The 19622-nt window shown below is 36.2% G+C and overlaps 1 protein-coding gene across 1 annotated transcript in view; it reads right to left on the minus strand.

Annotated features, from left to right (window-relative positions):
• The window catches only part of AQR (aquarius intron-binding spliceosomal factor), a 106286-nt gene that overhangs the window by 72005 nt on the left and 14659 nt on the right, over positions 1 to 19622 (minus strand). The window contains exons 4-11 of the mRNA XM_043986744.1: positions 16343 to 16378; positions 14558 to 14678; positions 12755 to 12895; positions 12333 to 12401; positions 10775 to 10875; positions 5768 to 5844; positions 2907 to 2971; positions 1851 to 1967 (exon numbers count right to left, since the gene is read on the minus strand). Coding sequence (XP_043842679.1) covers positions 1851 to 1967; positions 2907 to 2971; positions 5768 to 5844; positions 10775 to 10875; positions 12333 to 12401; positions 12755 to 12895; positions 14558 to 14678; positions 16343 to 16378 — 727 coding nt within the window. The remainder of the gene's footprint in view (positions 1 to 1850; positions 1968 to 2906; positions 2972 to 5767; positions 5845 to 10774; positions 10876 to 12332; positions 12402 to 12754; positions 12896 to 14557; positions 14679 to 16342; positions 16379 to 19622) is intronic.

The raw sequence follows: 19622 nt of genomic DNA on the forward strand, positions 1-19622 counted from the left end.
CAATTAAAAAAACGTATAGATCTTTTCCAATTTGTCTTTCTCCCAGGTTTATGCTTACAAATATCTGAGTCATTAGACAGCAAGGTACTGGATTTGCAGTCAATAAGATCTGGGTTCAAATTTTGTCTCAAATGTTCACCATCTATGTTACTCTAGAAAAGTACTCAACCTCCCTCAACCTGAGTTTCTTCACCTGTAAAATGGGGATAACAGCAATGTGAGAATCAAATGAGAATATGTATGTAAAGTGCTCAGCAAACTTTAAGTCACTATTTAAACATGAGCTTTTAAAAAATTATTAATTATTATTAAGGTTTCATACAAGCTTCCTGGAATTTCATTTTTCCCTCTATTACTTCTCACCGTTTTATGAGAAAATAATCTTGTCATAGTGCAAACCATCCTTCTCCAAAATGCTTTGCAAATTAGTTTATACCCTAAACTTGTTTTGCCAGTGACTGCTATGACCTTCTGGCTAAATGAAGTGTGTGTACCCTACTGCCTGAGATAGCCTTTGTAGGAGGTTCTATTGTTCTCCTGCAGGAAACTTATTTCTACTGGTTAAATTTCGGCTGCAAATGGTGTAATGACAGCTGTATTGACACTTAATGGTGACTGTTCCTTTATCCATTTCCCACTTTTTGGCATTTCTAAATTAATTAGGTCAAGTCAAATCTATTTTATTTTCCCACCATATCTTCTCATTTTTATCTCTAATCCTAATTTAGTGTTGATTCTGATGTCTGGGCTAAAACGTTAAAAATCTCATTCAGAAATTATTGATATATTAGTAACCAATCCCTTTCAGTTGAGTCAATTTCATTTTTATGATGGTATTCTGTACTACTCCTATGCAGTGCAATCTTCTTCTCTTCTTAAGTATTTTATGATAGACTGGGATGAGGACTGTGTAAGCCATAGCTTTTAGCCTCTTTTCTTTCTTGACACTAATTCATATTATCTAATATATCTTTGACTGTCCTGATCTATACCCACCTTTGCACTGAAGCTTAGCATTAAAGTATAAACTGGTTACATTTGGATTATATGAGTTCTTCATAGAATTTCTCTACTTCTCACTGTCCATAAAAAATGCTGGTGCATAAACTGTAATTGTTTTCATAGTAGTTTTTTTTTTTTGCTTATTGCTGATGTTTTATGATTTTGTGGAAGATTTTTTATGTTTTATGAACCTTGTGGCTTTGGGGCACATGATAAAATTGACTTCTGTATTTGCCTCTCCAAGGAAGAATTTTAAGTCATCCTTCCATTTAGCTGCAAATTCCTAATATTTTGATTTCACTTACAGTGAGAATGTAAATACTGAAATGATTCCATTTTTACACTGGTTTGTCAATTCAATGGTCAATCGGATCTAATGTTTAAATTAGAGTTTAATTCAGGTTTATAGGCATTCTAGAAATCTTGACTTTTACCATCTACTGTCCATTTTCCTGCTACTTTTATTGCAAAAACGGAAGAGGAGTACATAGGATCAAAGCTCATTTTGTCCTTTTCTGTTTCATGGGTTGCCACATTCATCACCAAACATTCACCATATCATGAAGTTGCGACCAGTTGGGATGGTCTGGTTTTTAGAAAATAGTCAGAGTTACCAGGATGGCACTCAAAGCCTTTCCAACATCTACCACTTCCCAGGGCTTGTACTTCACTGGTATAGCCTCCTAGAACCCACAATTCCCTTCCACATCCCAATGAGGCACTGCATAAACCTTCTGTGGAGGACTCTGTCCAATATATCAAAATGAACCAAAATTCAAACCCTTAAAAAATAGAGAAAATCTCAATAATAATAATAATAAATTATGTTCAAGGACATCACAACTCACCTGGGAAAAAAGATGGCCATCACCTTCTCTATGAACAAGATTGGACAGGTAACAGTGAACCACAAGGTGGGAGTCATCTAATACTGTATTAAACCAGCGCCGTGTAGGGAGCAAGGCCTAGAATAAATACCACAGAAACAAAGTTTGTACATTCTCCACAGCTAAAGTAGAATTCTGGGGGCAGCTAGGTGGTGCAATGGATAGAAAACCAGGCCTGGAATTCAGGAAGACCCATCCTCTTAAGTTCAAATCCAGCCTCAGACACTTACTAGCTGTGTGACCCATGGCAAGTTTGCCTCAGTTTCCTCATCTGTAAAATGAACTGGAGAAGGAAATGGCAAACCGTTCTTTATCTCTGCCAAGAAAACTCCAAAAGGGGTCACAAAGAATCAGACAAGACTGGACTGAAAAAACTACTAAATAACCACCACAACAAAGTAGAATTCTAATGTTACTTAACAAGTGTTGTTCAAAACACACCATGTATCTTATCACTATCATGATACAAAAATTGACTTCATATGCCATTATTAATCACCACATAAATAATTTTTTTTTTTTAGTGAGGCAATTAGGGTTAAGTGACTTGCCCAGGGTCACACAGCTACTAAGTGTCAAGTGTCTGAGGCCGGATTTGAACTCAGGTACTCCTGACTCCAGGGCCGGTGCTCTATCCACTGCCACCTAGCTGCCCCATAAATAATTTTTAAAATACTAGTTCCTCTAACTTTTTTTTAGACAACTCTGGCAAAAATAAATTCCTTAACATCAACCATTTTGATGAATATATTCATCATGTACTTTTCCATAAAAAGTAGCCATGTGTGCATGTGTTATTATCTATAGCCATCATACATAGAAACAGACAGAGATAACGGTATAGATATCATCTGAGCTCAAGGACTGGGTACTTTTTACTCCAGTTTTGATAATCTGGGTTGTTTTTTTTTCCTATTCGGGAGACATTAATGACAGACAGCTCAGAGTGAAGCTGAAGTAATTAAATAGAATCACAAGTCCAATTAGGCTTCTTCCTCATTCTTAGAGACTTCTTACCTCTAGATCGACCACCAGTTCAATAAATCGTTCACAGTAATGCACTTTGTCCATAGTGAGGGTTTCTAGAAGAAACAAACATTATTTTTATTTTATTCTGCCATCATTCATATTCTGCTATGAAATTTACAGTTACTTTGAAACCTAAATGTCTGGATAATCTTTCAGATGGGGGGGAGGAGTTTAGAAAGTTGTTGTGATTAAGAGTCAAGTTATAGATCTCACCATAAACCTCAAATAAAAGAGATCTATTTCTTACACTTCCATGTATCCTCACTGATATATGTAATCTATAACATAAACTGCCTTTTAATTTCTTGAATCATCTTTTTCCCCCTCATCTATTAGCACCATATTCCAAAGAAATCAACTATACTTAGAAATCAGATTTAGAGAGGGCCTGGAAACTTGAGGAGGAAATGAAAAAATATAAACAATTCCATGCCATTTTTATTAACATTTCCTTCATTAAAGAAATTATTTTTGAAACTCTTATTTAGTTTTATACTTCATATTCTTCTTCCCCAAAGAATTCATTTAAGCAATCTTTTTGTTTTTAAATAATTGGTTTGTTTTGGGGTTTTGCGGGGCAATGAGGGTTAAGTGACTTGCCCAGGGTCACACAGTTAGTGTCAAGTGTCTGAGGCTGGATTTGAACTCAGGTCCTCCTGAATCCAGTGCTTTATCTACTGTGCCACCTGGCTGCCCCCTAAATAACTGTTATTTTTTTAACACCTTTAAAGGCAAAAGTACAAAATGCCAGAAAATAATTTAGACAAACTATTTTCCCAGCAAAAGTCATCCTGTCAAAAGTTTTGTCCACTAAAGGAGAAATAATTTTAAATCCTCCAATAGGAAATGTTTTTCTGAGGAGTCACCATCTAAAAATGCAGGTTAATTTATCATTCTACTGTTACACAAACTTTGATCTGAACATTTCATATGAGAAAATGCTATACATAAAATGCATTTGTAACCTTGCCAATTAACATTTATTCATTAGACCTAAAGGATTGCAAGTAGCAGACATTAAAGGCATGCAATAAAACCTAATTATTATTCCTTTTGCTTTAATTGTTATTTCTATTTTGGTTTTTTCTCACCAGAGCAAATGAATTACATCAAGAAGAAATGGAAGAATGAGTTATAGCTAAAGGGTAAGAAAGAACAGTTTCTGCTAATGGCTGTGTGTATGTATGGACTGCTGAAAATTTCTACAGGTCATCAACTTAAGTTAACTATAATATAAACTTTTAGTCTCCAGGTAGTTCACATACTTAAATCCTCAGAAACAGAGCAGCTAACCTTAGGCATACTCCATATTGTTAAGTGCAACTAGGTGGTACAGTGGATAGAGCACTGGCCCTGAAATAGGGAGGACCTGAGTTTAAATCTCACCTCAAACACTAGCTGTGTGACCCTGAGCAAGTCACTTAACCCCAATTCCCTTAAACATCTGGGGCCATCTCCAGTTGTCCTGCCATTGGACCCATTTGGCTGTGGAGGAAGAGAGTGAGGATGGTGACCTTGCACTGCCCTCTCTCACTTAAATCCAATTTGGTTCAAGTTACAACATCACCTCAGTGTCATGATCTTCTTCCAGAACAAAGGACAAACAACATGTGCTCCAGGACACAAAGCCTTAATAAAGCATTAAGCTTCTAATTTCTTTCTTGGTCAGGCTCCTTGGCCAAGAGTTTTAAAGAATAGAGAGACTGTATTTTTATTCCCATCATCTAGCACAGTACACATTAGGTATTAAATAAGTGCTGACTGACTAAACATTCAGTTATTTCTAATACAGTAACACAAAAAAAATTATTCTTTAGAGTTAAAAATGTCAGTATTAATACTATCATTCTTTAAATTAGGTACAAAAAATATATGGGATGTTTCCTTTCTGTTGATCTCAAGTCAGGATGATAAACAACTACAGATCATACTAAAAATAACCCAAAAAACAATCTATCTATATCCCCTTGCCAAGAATCTCCAACTACCAATTCTTCCCATGTAGTTTGATTTAGTGACCAATAAAGATGTAGTTGACAAGAGTTAGGAAGGCCTATGTTCAATCTCTCAGTGCTCCAAGCAACACCTAGACTCTAGGTGAATAGGTGTTGATTGGTATGGGTAAGAGGAATTGCTTCAATGGAAGTTTCCTAAACCAATGAAGATGGGGGGGGGGGGGAAGGGGAGGATATTACTGGTCACCTGGTGTAGAGAATAAAGTATAAGGCTACAGGCTGGAAGACCTGAGTACAAATTTTACTACTATCACTTCCAATGTGAACCTGGATAAGCAAGTTAACTCATGTACATGAGAAAACTCCATAGCGCTGAGCTCTAAAGTCACATCTTTTAAATAAAATGATGCTCTCTTGGTTTATTAAAATGCATAAACTTAAAGGTCTCACAAATAATGGGTTGGTTAAGAGAGGTGTTTCAATATTTAACTACAGTAAGGTGCCACTCTGACTAGAGTTTATGATGTTTCCCAGCACCCATTAATCTATTATTTCTTCAGGAAGTGAGGTTTGGGAAGAGAGGAAGTCCTCTCCCAAATTCCTTTCTCTAGCTCAAAGGATAGTATGCAACAAAGTCATTTTTCAAAAATGGCTCCAACTCTTGCCCATAGAGTACCTATTACAAATAAATAGCTGGGTAAGCTCCCACTCATATTATAGTTAGATATGATATTGCTTCAAGATATTCACAATTTACATGTTTCTAACACTTGAAATTATAATTAAAATTATCATCAAAGTAGATTTGAAAGCTAAGTTCAAAGCCCCATTTAATTTGATAGAATTATATGGACAATTATATTAAAAACAAGCTGAATAAAACAAAATAATTACCAGAAAGTGGAACTGATTTCAGCACAGATATAAACCTCTGGATGAGCTCTGAAAGGAATCTTCGTTCCTTATGGGCCCTAAAAATCAGAAACATTTGATATATATGGATCTGAAAAGACACTCAGACAAAAACAGAATTTCCTAAAACTGAAACATTATTGTTACTATACTTCATTATTAGTTTGCTGGGTTTGTCTTCCTGCCACAAATCTCTCCTCACTACATTCTATCCTCCACTCAGCTGTCAAAGTGATCTTCCTAAACTGAAGGTGGGACCATGTTACCCTCCCAATTAAAAACTTCAATAGCTTCCTATCACCTCTGGGTTCAATGAGAAAATCCTGTTTGGCCCTCCATAACTTGCTCCCATGGAGTTTGCCAGTCTTCTTATAACTTACACCTTCTCCCCAACCTTCTACTCTGCCACCCAGACACTGACCACCTTGCTACTACTCAAATAAGAAACTCCATCTCCCAACTCTGGGCACTTTCCTTGGCTGCCCCCAATGCCTTGAATTCTTTCCTTTATATCTCTGGCTCTTGGCTTCTTCCTTCAGGGACTAGGAAAAACCCAACATTTGATAGGAAGGTTTTTCCAATCCCTCTTCATTTTAGTGCCTTGTCTCTCTTACTTCCTAATCTTTACTGTAGCTTATTTGTACACATCTGCTTGCATGCTATCTTCCCCGTTAGACTATGAGCATCTTGAGAGCAGTACAATAGTCTCACACCTATCATATTGGCAAAGCTGACCAAAAATGGGGGGGGGGGGGGTGACAAATGTTAAACTGTTTGGAACAATGCCCAAAAGATTACTAAAATGTGCCTGCCTTCTGACCCCAGTGATATCACTACTAGGTCCAAACCCCCAAAGATATAAAAGAAAGAAGAAAAGATCCTATATGTACAAAAAATGTTTGTATTATATCTTTTTGTGGTATTAAAGGCTAAAAACTAAGGGGATGCCCAGCAGTTGGGAAATAGCTGGACAAATTCTGTACATGAATATAATGGGATTTAATGTGCTGTAAGAAATGAAGAGACAGTTTCAAAGAAACCAGAGCTTTATTTGAAGTGAGCAGAACCCAAACAATTTATACTTTAACATCAATATTATAAAAAACAAACCATTCTGAAATTGTAGTCAAACATGATACCAGGTCAACTGTGGTGGGGTACACTTGGCAATTCCTATTACTAGGGAGGTTAAGGATAGTGGATCACTTGAGCTTAAGAATCCTAATTGGCAATAGGGCTAAAGTCAATTGGGTATTCACAGCAACTCTAGTACCAATATAGGCCCTGAAGCTTAGAAGCCACAAAGCTACCTACGAAAAGGCAAACTGATTCTAGTTAGAAATGGAGAAGGTCAAAGTTTTTGTGGGGGCCAGTAGCAGAACTGATCAAGGTCCATGACTGGTCGTTGCAATTGCGGACTAGGTGAAAAAGGAAAGCCCAGCATTTCCAAAAAACTTCCAGAGAATCATGAAGAATGCTACCCACCTCATGCCAGAAAAGTGATGAACTAAAATGCAAAATATGACTTGCATTTTTTAGACATGACCAGTGTGAGAACTTGTTTCACTCAACTATGCTTATATGTTACAAAGAAATTATTATATTTTTTTTCTGAGGGAAAAGGAAGAGGAAAAAAAATTTTTTTAGTTAATTGGAAAAGACTTTTTTTCTAAATTCGATTTAGAACACCACTTCATGCCACATACCAAGAAAAGATACAAATGGATACATGACAGATATAAAAGGATAAACAAATTAGAGGGAGAAAATCATCTTCCCATTGAGATTTGTGGATCAGGGAAGAGTTCATGACCAAACAAGGAATAGGAAGGATTACAGCAGATTAAAATGGACAATTTTGAATACATAAAATTTTTTTAAATTTGCAAAAACAAAACCAACTCAACTAAAGTTAGAAGGGAAATAGTTAATTGGGAAAATAAATAAATCTGGCCTTAGTGTATAAGATGAATTAAGGGAAGGAAAAATACTAGAAGCATGGATTTCATAACACAACTTGGACTTGGGTAAGAGCAGAAATAAAAATAAGAAGGAATAGATTGGAAGGACGTTTAAAGAACAAGGAAAGAGAGGGAGGAACTAAGAATGAATAGTAGAATAATGGCAGCATTGGCAGAAACAAAGAATTCTAGAAAGATGCTTGTGTTGGGAAAAAAGATGATGAAACTGGTTTTGAAAACAAAGAGATCCAGTTACACATGTCCAAAAAGTAACTGTAGGTAAAGGATTGAAATTTAGGTAGACTCATGGCTAGAAATGTAAATCTGAAAGTCTTAGGGATATAAATCTGAAAGTCTCTTTTTGTATTCAAAGCCATGAGAGAAGATAATTTAACCTCACATTTTGTTGTTTAGTCGTTCAGTCGTGACCAAATCTTCATGACACCAAGGAACACAGCACACCAGGCCCTTTTATCCTCCGCCATCTCCCCAAATCTGTCCAAGCTCATGTTTGTTGTTTCTGTGACAGACCATCTATCTATCTATCTCATCCTCTGCCATCCCCTTTTCCTACTGTGTTTAAGATTTCCCAACATCAGAGCCTTTTCTAATTAGTCCTGTCTTCTCATTACATGGCTAAAGTATTTTAGCTTCAGCTTCAGTATCTGACCTTCCAGTGATTGGTCTGAATTAACTTCTCTAAGTATTGATTGATTTGATCTCCTTGCTATCCAAGGGACTCTCAAATGTCTTCTGCAGCACCACAATTTGAAAGCATTGGTTCTGTGGCACTCACCTTTCTTTATAGTCCATTCTCACTGTATGCCCATATTTACAAGGAATAAGAAGGAAACACAATTAGGAAAAACAGAGGGGAAACAGTCTGAAAGATAGGAAGAAGAAAAAAATCAAGACAGAATAGCTTCACAGAAGTGGAGAGAACATGTCAAGAGGAAGGGAGTAGTCAGAGATGAATGCTATAGAAGAGAGAAATGATGTCATACAGTATGGCAATTAGCATGTTATTAGTGGCATTAGAATGAAAAGAACAAAATCCAAACTGTAAGGGGTTAAGGATTAAGTTGATTGCAAAGATATAGAGACAATTCAAACAGATTTTTTTGGGGGGGTGAGGGTGGGGAAGGTCAAAGAAGGAAGAAAAACAGCTATAAGATGATATAAGTTCTTTTCTCTTTAAAAAGGAAGATCTGACTATAATTATAGGAGGAATGTGGAAATTTATTTTGATTTGGGGACCCTGCCTTTTGGGCTGAGATTAGAATGCCTTAGGCCCTCTGGGTCTCTTTGGTGTGGGAGGTGCTGGTGCTGAGCCAAAAAGCCCCATGGGCTGTATTCATACAGGTCAGACAGCTGGGGGAGGGGGTGCGGGGGAGCCCCCAGCTCCCTCTGCCCTGAGTGGATCTATCTGAGAGATCCCGGGCTTGTCCAGGCCGGGCTCTGGCCGCAGCCATGGCTGGCAGATTAGCTTGGTCTGTGGGGGCACAAAAAGCCCCGAGATTTGAGTGGAGAAAAGAAAGATATATATAGACCTGGGAGTTAGAGAAAGGGAGGCCGAGGGACAAGATTAAGGGAGGCTGACAAGATTAGAGGGGCGGCAGATGGCAGACTGATGGAGCAGACAGACAGACAGAACAGGAGGCAGCAGAGAGCACAGAAGCTGTCAGCACAGGGTACAGGTTGGAGAAAGCAAAGATTAAGAGAACAGAGGACACTGGAGCACTAGGAGAATGGAAGGAGAGGTCGGTGAGAGAGAAACAGGGGGTTCAGCAGTTCAGTAAGGAGAGGAAAGTTAGAAGCAAGGGGATTTACAAAGTGAAAGGGGCATGGAGTTAGAAGGAGCTGAGCAGTGAAAGTGGAAGATACCCTAAGGCAAGAGGCAGTTAAAAAAGTTCCAGGCAGGTGGAAAGAGACACCTGGAATGCAGTCAGGTTGTACATTTTATTTCCCTGTTTTCTTAATTTTAAATAGTATCTCATAAATAAACTCTGCTTTGATTATATAGTTAAGAGGCTTCTTTTTAATTTATTATTTTTTTTTAGTGAGGCAATTGGGGTTAAGTGACTTGCCCAGGGTCACACAGCTAGTAAGTGTCAAGGGCCCTGAGGCCAGATTTGAACTCAGGTACTCCTGACTCCAGGGCCAGTGCTCTATCCACTGAGCCACCTAGCTGCCCCTAAGAGGCTTCTTAATCCTTTGCTTATCAATTTTGGGAGTGGAGCAGTGTGGTAGAACTTTATAAATAGCCCACATTAAAGTAAGAGCAGTCAGATAACCAAACAGTCAAAAGTCTCAGATTAGTCCCCCAATAGATTAGTCCCCCCAAATTAGGCTAGTTAGCTAAAATATTTTTACAGGAAGAAAAGGAGTAAGTAAGAAAAGAAACTGAAGATGTAAAAAAAGAGAGAAAGAATAACTGATAAAATTTTTAAAGTGGCAGAAAGGAACATGATCAAGAACCCAAAGAGATTAGGCTTAGAAATAAGTAAGGAAGAAAAAGGAAGGAAAAAAATGACCGAAGATTATCACTTTTGAGGTGAAGAGTGGTGTGGCTACAAAAACAATCTGAACTGGAAAGGATGGAATAGGGAGATCATGCTTCATGCCCTCCATCTTTTCCACAAAGTTAAATAAATCCAGAGCGAAAGATCCAATTAAAAGATAAGGAAATTTGGGAAAAATCACTGTTAGAACAAGGTAAGTCTAGGGAAAAACCATTAGGAAGTGCTGCTTGCTGGTGTACAAACTTATCGGTGGTAAAAGGGGAAGGGAGAGAAAGAATAGGGTTACTCGTTTTTACTCCAAACAATGACCTAAAGATATCAGAGACAATCTGAACACTATTTCCAAAATAGAATGAAAAACTTTAAAAATCACCCATTAAGCATATACCTGTATTTTGTAAAGTGTCTAGCATAATAACAAGCAAGTAGTAGGCACAGTTAATACCCACAAAAAATTCAGAATTTTGGAAAGTCACGTAACAAAGAATAAAAATTTCACTACATACTGTTCTCGTGCCTTTGGATCCATTTTTTCATCATTCTTTTTTATCAAATTCCAGAATTTTCTAAGTTTGGGAGTCTTTTTCAATTCTAATTCCAAACGTGCCTGAAAGAAGGTGAAGTACAGTCACCAGTGACATTAAGTTGCATTCAGCGTAGAAGCACAAATCAACATGTAATTCATTTCTCACATTTCCCTATTAGAAGCAAGTCACTTTTAGCAAAACCTGAACATACTCCAAAAGCAAAGTTCCTTATATCACCCTCCAATTCTTTATTATGACACTCAGAATATATTTCTTTGTTATAGAATTGCCTTTTTTTCTAATAAAAATTCTAAAGAAAATTAGCAATTAAATCTTGTGCTTATTTCTAAATCTGGATTTAGTACAATGTATATCTAGAAAATTATGTTTAAAAAACTATTATTATAGAAATAAAACGTATACCACACATTATGCAAAAGCACACTGTTTTATACACAAAGCTGCTAGAAAAAGAAAGCAAAAATCTTGTTCATGCTTTTACTCTTTAGCAAATATCCAAGTAACAGAATGACAAAAAGAATCCTTTAAAATAAATATGATGGGGCAGCTAGGTGGTGAAGTGGATAAAGCACTGGCTCTCGATTCAGGAGGACCTGAGTTCAAATCCTGCTTCAGACACTTGACACTTACTAGCTGTGTGACCCTGGACAAGTCACTTAACTCTCATTGTCACACACCCCCCCCCCCCCAAAAAAGGCTATAAAAAATAAATATGATGCATTTATTTTAAAAGCTGTTCTGGGGGCAGCTAGATGGCGCAGTGGATAGAGCACCGGCCCTGGAGTCAGGAGTACCTGAGTTCAAATCCGGCCTCAGACACTTAATACTAGCTGTGTGACCCTGGGCAAGTCACTTAACCCCAATTGCCTCACTAAAAAAAAAAAAAAAAAAAAAAAAAAAAAGCTGTTCTGCATAGTCCAATTGAGGTAAACACAAAGATTTAAGTTAAAAATTAATCTAATGACTTGGGTGGGAATATGACAATAATATTTTATATTTATATAACTACCTTCCAAGAATTCAATGGATAGTATAATTTTACCTTAATGTATAAAGCAAAATTAAACTATACTACTTAAAAATTGTAAGTTAATATCAATACTAAGTTAATGCTTTGAAGAAATAGGAAAAAAAGGGAAAAGAAAATTATACTAATTGAGAGTTTGGGGGGGGGACAATGATGACACACTTTTATCTCACTGTCTCAATGACTAAGTACCCAGGACTTGAAGTCAGGTGAGTTTAAATATCACCTCAGATCCTTACTAGTTTTTTGTGTACTTGGATAAATCACTTAACCTCTCTCTGCTTCAGTTTGCATCTCTGTAATATGGGGATAATAACCACCCCTAAGGATTAAGTGACATAACACAGCTATAGTTATTTGTAAACCTTAGAGTACTACATAAGTGCTAGCCATTATTGCTATTATTACCAAAAAATATCATATCTAGCCAACACAAAGACCAGTATGAAGCACACATATTTATGTTTTTGAATTGTCATTACTACTCACAGGTTGCAGACCCAACCACATCGGCAGAGAGATGAGCTGTTGTACTTGACTCCGGATCAGATCCACCTCCTATAAAAGGTATCAAGAAAACAAGTTTATAAAAATATGAGAAAAGCAAATTTTTCATACATTAGCTTTAAGGGAAAACATCAATAGACTAAAGTTCAGAAAGACAGTATAATAAAATTTCTAAGGAAAAAGAAAAGATGAAACTCAAATCTACTTATTTCCCCAGGTTTTTAACAAAATGCTTTGTTTAAGGAGGCTGAAATTCAAGGTAAAATGTGGTTTTGGTGTTAACTACAAATTTTCCTGACCCTCTGTTACCATAAGACAGTTGGCTATACTTTTGATTTTCTGTAAACTTTATCATGAAGAAGAGAAATTTTGGGGGGGAAACCCCTAAATAAAGTTAAAATTACCAAACTATTGAAGCAATGATCAAGGAAGAGTAATAGGATTGTCTGTTCCTGCAGAGAAAATTCATCTTCATTTTCAACAAGTACCGATTCCAAGATGCACTTAAAAAAGAAAGGGAAATGTTCTGACTTCTTCTTAAAAATCTAAAAAGTAAAAGAATAAATTCATTTTGAGTTTTTTATTCAAAACTATGTTTTCTCTTCTAGATATACAAGTAGGTATGAGAGTACATGCAAATACAGGATGTTTCTTGGAGAAATATACATAAGAAAAAGTTGATACAATTCACTCTTAGTTTATTATCTATCACCCTTGCCCATAATTATCTTAGAGTTTTCTTTCCAAGCTAAAAGCTAACATATGCCAATTTTTAAAACCAAACACTGGGAGCACAGGACTTCTGGTAGGTAAGCATTCACCTTATCTTGTCTGGTCCCAAATACAACAGGCCAGACTGCCTCAAGGCCATCTTCAGTGTATGCTGCTGTACATGTACCTTCTTCCTGCCCCACCCCAAACATTTTCCAACCCTAACTCTTAAGAACAATAACCAAAAGGACACTACAATTCCTAGAAAGGGCATTCAATCAATTGTCTAAGGCTCCAATCATCATCCCTTAGATTTCCTTGTCCAAAACACTCCTCCCTGGCCACCTGTATGTGTTGTTTTCCCCATTAGGATGTTCCTTTAGAGCAAGCACGGTCTTGCTTACCTGGATCTGTAATCCTAGTGGTAGCACAGTGCCTGGCACATAGTAAGTACTTAATAAATGTTTGTTCAAAGAACCACAAAAATTAATATTTATGTTGAAATTCTTCATTAAGTACTTTTAATTCAATCTAATTTTTCACATTTCTTTAAGGGTTCAAGTACTTAACAAATACCAAAATAAAGGTATTAAATATTTACAGACAGGTTAAAATATCCATTCTTCCAAATAGTCAGTGATTCTTATCTATCCCAGATCTGCAATCACTTAATGAACCTCTGAGACATCAGTTCACAGAACTTTAATTTTTAACAAATGGTTGCTGGAGTTTCACATAAGAATTAAGTGCTTCTTGGCTAGCTCTAAGGAATTAAAAGATAATTTCTCTCTCTGAAAAATCCTTTCAGAATTGGAAGGCAATACTATAGGACAAATGTGAAAATATTCATTTCATACATTTCCAAATCTAGGGACTTTTACAGGAAATACATTTGGGATCTCTAATGCCATGGGCTCTAAGAAGCAAGCACCAGTGAGAAGTTTCAGTTCACTAGAAAAAGAAAACTATCCCAGGTCAGGGATAAAAATTGATAACCAAAGTTACAGCACAGAAGTTTGACCATAACACAATCTCAAACACCACTCTGTTCACATTAAAGCTACAAATATATTTCTCCAGGTGGGATAAAAAAGAAACTGACAGAGAAGAAATTATCATCTCATTTTAAGAAACATCTATTTGCATTTGTAAACTATTCTTGGCATTCCCTTGGGATAAAAAGCTTTGCAATCTGTGTCATTCTTTGTGTCAAACACAGAATAACCGCACATGTACAGTTTTTAAATTTAGGAAGTAGCTTTTGCTGTGAGGACTGTTGAAAGAAAAACTAAACTGACATAAAAGCAACCTTTCAAATAGCCACTCTCTGTCAGAATTGCCTTTGCCATTCTGGCAGGTACAGTGCTGACAGGCACTATTTATTGTCAAAGTTAAAAGTTCTGCTACTTTGCAACAGTTTAAGTGGGCACCGTGTGAAGCTACAACTCCTAGATCAAAGTCAAATTCAAATAAGTCAAGTAATTCAAATCTGTTACCTCCCACGCAGGGACATTTTCTCTGAACTTCTCATTCACCATACAGCAGATCGACATTAAATAGGCCTTGCTGGACACCTCTGGGGAATAATTTATCCACAGGTAATTTTCCAGGTACTGGCTTTAGAGAGTGAAAAAGCACAGAATATTTCATTAGTTGCTACCACCCACAGTAATGTGTCATTCACTTAAAAAAGCATAATTATCCATGTCTCCCTGAAAGCATTCTGAAAATCCATATTTATGATCTGAGAACACTTCACAAAATTACCTTTAATCTAGGTCACTGTTGCTGCTGCAAACTTATTCATAGAAGATATGGATTAGGCAGATGAGACAGAGGAAGGCTCATCTTGGAAGGCACCAATGGAGAGTGGCACACATTAACTGTCATGACCAAAAGGCCACCAGAGATCTCTTTATCCAGTTTCCTTCACTGGATAAAAATAAGGATGCTTAACCAAAAGAGGCTGTGAGAACACTAACTGATGTTATGAGAAATTTTAGCAGGTAGGTATATCTGAGACATAGCACAGTACCTCGCACATAGTGTATAACAAATGTTTGCTGCTGTGATTATCACAGATTGATTTTTTGGAGGAGTCATTATCATTATAGTCATGTCTTCTCTCTAATATCTCCAAATAAAAACCTTTTACACTGTTATATCTGTAGAAATTTAAAGGCTATACCTTTAAACTAAAGCTTTTTTTGTTTTTAATTGTTCTTTCTAAGATATTTAACACAATTCTCTCAAATCAAAAACTTAAGATACTAAACATTATGTATTCTTTCTTAATGGTTTGTTATGAACAACTACTTGTCTCATAAAGGTATTACGAGAGCTCTGTAAATCTTTAAGGCTTAAAAAGATGTGAGTTATTATGATAAAGATCTATAAGACTGAAGTCCAATGCTGAGACCTCGGAGTAAGTACTCAAAGGCTATACTAGTGAAGTGCAAAGTCTGATAAGGCCTATCTGCTTATAATAACTTCATGTATGAGACCAGCTAAAGACTGTATTCCAATCTTCCAAACAGCAGCCTGGCTAAGTTCAGAGACGATCATCACCAGAGAGTTAATTTGGGATGGGGGAGAAGGGGGTATTCTGGTTGCTTATTGTAGCCAATTTACTTTGACTTCCTGAATTCTGACATACTTACATCTAATACCTACTTGGCCAAAACACCTTTGCCTCATTTCTTGGACTCTGGAGACTCATCCTACATTCCCAAATTCCTGCTACCAAGTAGAACACCTATTTCTATGATCTAAAATGCTGTGATTTTCTGTTTATACTACTTATGAAGGAAATGCTACTAATGTGGTCAAAGATTTTATGTTCAGTCTCTAAACTGCCCAGTTAAGTTTTATTTAGGAAAAAAATTCTATTCCATGACCATAAACTATACTAACGACAGGTTCATGTAAACACAGGCCATTAGTTACTAGGAGGCCAAGGCGAGAAATCAACATAATCCATTATATCTACCAGAAAAAGAGCTCACAATGCAGGTTTTACTGGGGAAGGGGAATCACCTTAAGCATGTGAAAGGTAACACCTACATATTCCAAATAACCAAGGACAAAACTATGATCTTTCTGTATTTTCTAATTCTTTCCTGTTTCAATTTTAAGTCCTTCACAGGACCTACGGCTTTGAAAAAAAATCAATTATTGCATAGGAACAAGTACATCACCTGTAAAAATTAATTACTGTATAAGAACAAGTATATCAGCTGTTGTACCCTCAATGGAAAAAACTTTAAGACTTTTTAACTTACCTAAATTCCAGAAGCATTATTTTCCGAATGGCAAACCTAAAAGGTAAAACAATATTTTTTTTTAACGTGAGAAATTATTTTTTCTTATGGCTCTACTACCAATATTTTAATATCAATACTGCACCTACACTGTTCAAATCTTTATTTTTATACAGAATTATCATTTTCCATATGTATTTTGCCCTTAAAATTTACAAAACATAGTTCATTAAACTTCTAAACATTTTTACACTATATCCTATATACATGATTCATGAATACAATTATCACCAGTTTGTTGGTGGCAAATCAAAGATATGAGGGGAAATTTCATATCAATAACAAAGCTTCACTAATACTCATATCACCAGTCACCTTAGGTGGCTCAGGGAGATGGTCAATTTCATAGAAAGTATGGATAATGTATGCAAGAGGAGTCAAGAGGAAATGGACTCAAGATGGGATATTCATTCTCAAATATGATTAATATCCATGTGTTTTGCTAGACAAAACATTGTTTCAAGGAAGAGCATCTATTCAGGAAGGGGCTGCTGAGGTAGGTAAGTGGGTAGTGATGGATAACAAAAATCATCAATAAAATCTGTAATGCAGAAAACAAAGTACAGAAGAGAACATAAACAAATAGAAGTGCTTTGTTACTTCCCAGTAAATTTAACATGTAACGATTTCTTATATAAGCCTCTTTCTTATTCTTTATATATATTGACATGTCTGTGTTTCTTGATAATTAAGTTCAAAATAAAAATCAAAATCTAAAAGGTGTCAAGAACAAAGGATTCAAATTGACTTCTTTTTTTCAAGTTTATGACAGGGTCATAAACTACAGAGACAACTTTTTAAGAGTTGGATGATATTTTCCCATTTGTTGCTATTTCTTGAGCTTTGTACTCTCTACAAAACACCAAAGAAACATGCGACTGTGCTAAGGGGAAAGAAATAAAAAATTCAGAAGGGTTGATCATATTTTTCTCTTTATTATAGCGTTCTTTATTAAAAAAAAAAACTTTTATTTGAATAGATAAAATGATGTTGGTCTTCAGGTATCTTTCCAAAAGCTAGTTCAAATACCTACTAATTTTTTTTTTAATCACTTTGTACAATGGTAATAAAGCAGCCCAGAACATTGCTACTGGACCACAGTCTCACATTTTGAAAATTAAATGTGTAAGCATTATGAATTTATAATACCCCAAGAGACCATTACCCTGTCAAAATCCTATTCCACTGATTTCTGAAATAGTCTCACTGAACAATCTATGCCATAGAGCTCTGTTGAACATGAAATAGTGAAGGCTTTCAGTTTGTTAAAGCCTAAAGAGAAAGCAAGAGATTAGCTTCCAGAGCTATGCAGGGCATTCTGCAGGTATGACATCAAATGAAATAAAGGATGGCTAGTTGTTTCACATGGACATTTCACTTCATTGCATTTCCTAGCCCATCAACATTTATCCAGTGACCGAGGTGTGTAATATTAGTAAAAGTGTCATAAGAAGAGAAGAAAAAAAAAGAAGATATATTTCTCTAATTCAATGTAACATTCCATGAACTGCTTGGGGGAAGAGGTGAAATAGTTTTCTTTTTTTATAAAAATGGATAGAATCATTCTTTACTGAACCTGACTAAAAAAAAAAAAAACTTCACTCTTTACAGTTTCTTAATACTAAATGTCAAATTGTTAAATCTGTTTCTCTCTAATCCAGACTACCATACTTAGGAATACATAGTAAATCCTTATTTGATCACTCTTATAATTTTCCAGACATATTCCCTTTTCCCCTCAGACTGGCTAAATTTTTTATGCTGTTAAGGCAGAGTTCCTGTAACTTTTAATCATTTTTCAGATAATGTGTATGGTAAATAATGTCCATTTTGATGTGAAATTAGCTTAGAAAAGTTTGCAAATGACTTTTACAAAATATTCTACATGTTTATAATGGTCTGTGGGAACCCAGAGCTTCCCTACAACAGTATCAGAGAGAGGGGTATCTATGAAATTGAACTTAATTTGACATCTTTAGAAAGTGAGGATGGAGCTAAAATAACTGGCTTTATTAATTCCTTTAAGTCAATTATTTTTTTAAACTAAACCTGTTTCTCCAGAATATATGAAGTGAAGGCAAAATAAAAATGCAAAACATAAAATATAAAATGCAAAACAGTAAATATGGTTATCACCATTTCTTGACTATTTTTTCAGATTACCTTTAAATGTTTTCCACTTTCTATGAAGGTAGTGAGAACCCTGAGGAGATAAGTAGGAATCTCTTTACTTATTTTTATCAGGAGAAAGAGATTTACTTTCCAAAGAAAAATCATACTCTCAGGATCAAAATGGCACCCCTTTGCAAAAAATATAGAGTAGAGGGGTGGCTAGGTGGTGCAGTGGATAAAGCACCGGCCCTGGATTCAGGAGTATCTGAGTTCAAATCCGGCCACAGACACTTAATACTTACTAGCTGTGTGACCCTGGGTAAGTCACTTAACCCCAATTGCCTCACGAAAAAAAAAAAAAATATATATATATATATAGAGAGAGAGAGAGAGAGAGAAAGAGAGAGAGTAGAAATGATTCCTAAAATGACTCTCACTCAAGTCCTATGATGATCAACAGGATAGAGAAAAGCAAATGCCATTATAGCAACACTAATGTCAGTATACTGATGGGGAACATCACTTCCCATCAATACACAATTGGGAAACATGATAGGAATGATAACTTTCATCGCAATATTCAGGTGTCTTCCATATTAGGTCTATAAGCATGCAAGGCAACTTTAAATATCCTTCATCTTAGATTATGAACAAAAATTGGCTCTGTGGGAGGTACAATGTGCTATTTCAATTAGCCTAGAGGAATGGAATGCAAAAATATTCATTAAGTGTTTACCATGTGGCAAACACTATGCAAAGGGCCAGGACTAGAAACTGAAAGCCAAACAAGTGCTCACATTCTACTAGTGGGATATAACATATACGCGAGGAATGTTCAGCCACAGGATGGATGGAAAGGCCCAGTCATCCTTTGGGTATAACAAAAGAGCTGATCCAGAATTCCCTATGATACACTTTAGAAGGAGAAATCAAGCCAGGATCAGGGCAGGAAGGGTTTGAGGTAGGGAAGAAAAGGAATAAAAGCATCCTGTAGTGGTCCAGAGATTCTGCCTTCTGGCTGCTCATAGTAGTCTTTGTGGCAGCAGGCTTTGAGGGGAGGGGATGTCCAAAGAAATCTTATGGCAATCCCAGTGAACTCCAGTCTGTGCTGCTCCATGGTGATCTCTGG

The sequence above is a fragment of the Dromiciops gliroides genome, chromosome 2, assembly GCF_019393635.1.
Source record: "Dromiciops gliroides isolate mDroGli1 chromosome 2, mDroGli1.pri, whole genome shotgun sequence".
Taxonomy (NCBI): Eukaryota; Metazoa; Chordata; class Mammalia; order Microbiotheria; family Microbiotheriidae; genus Dromiciops; species Dromiciops gliroides.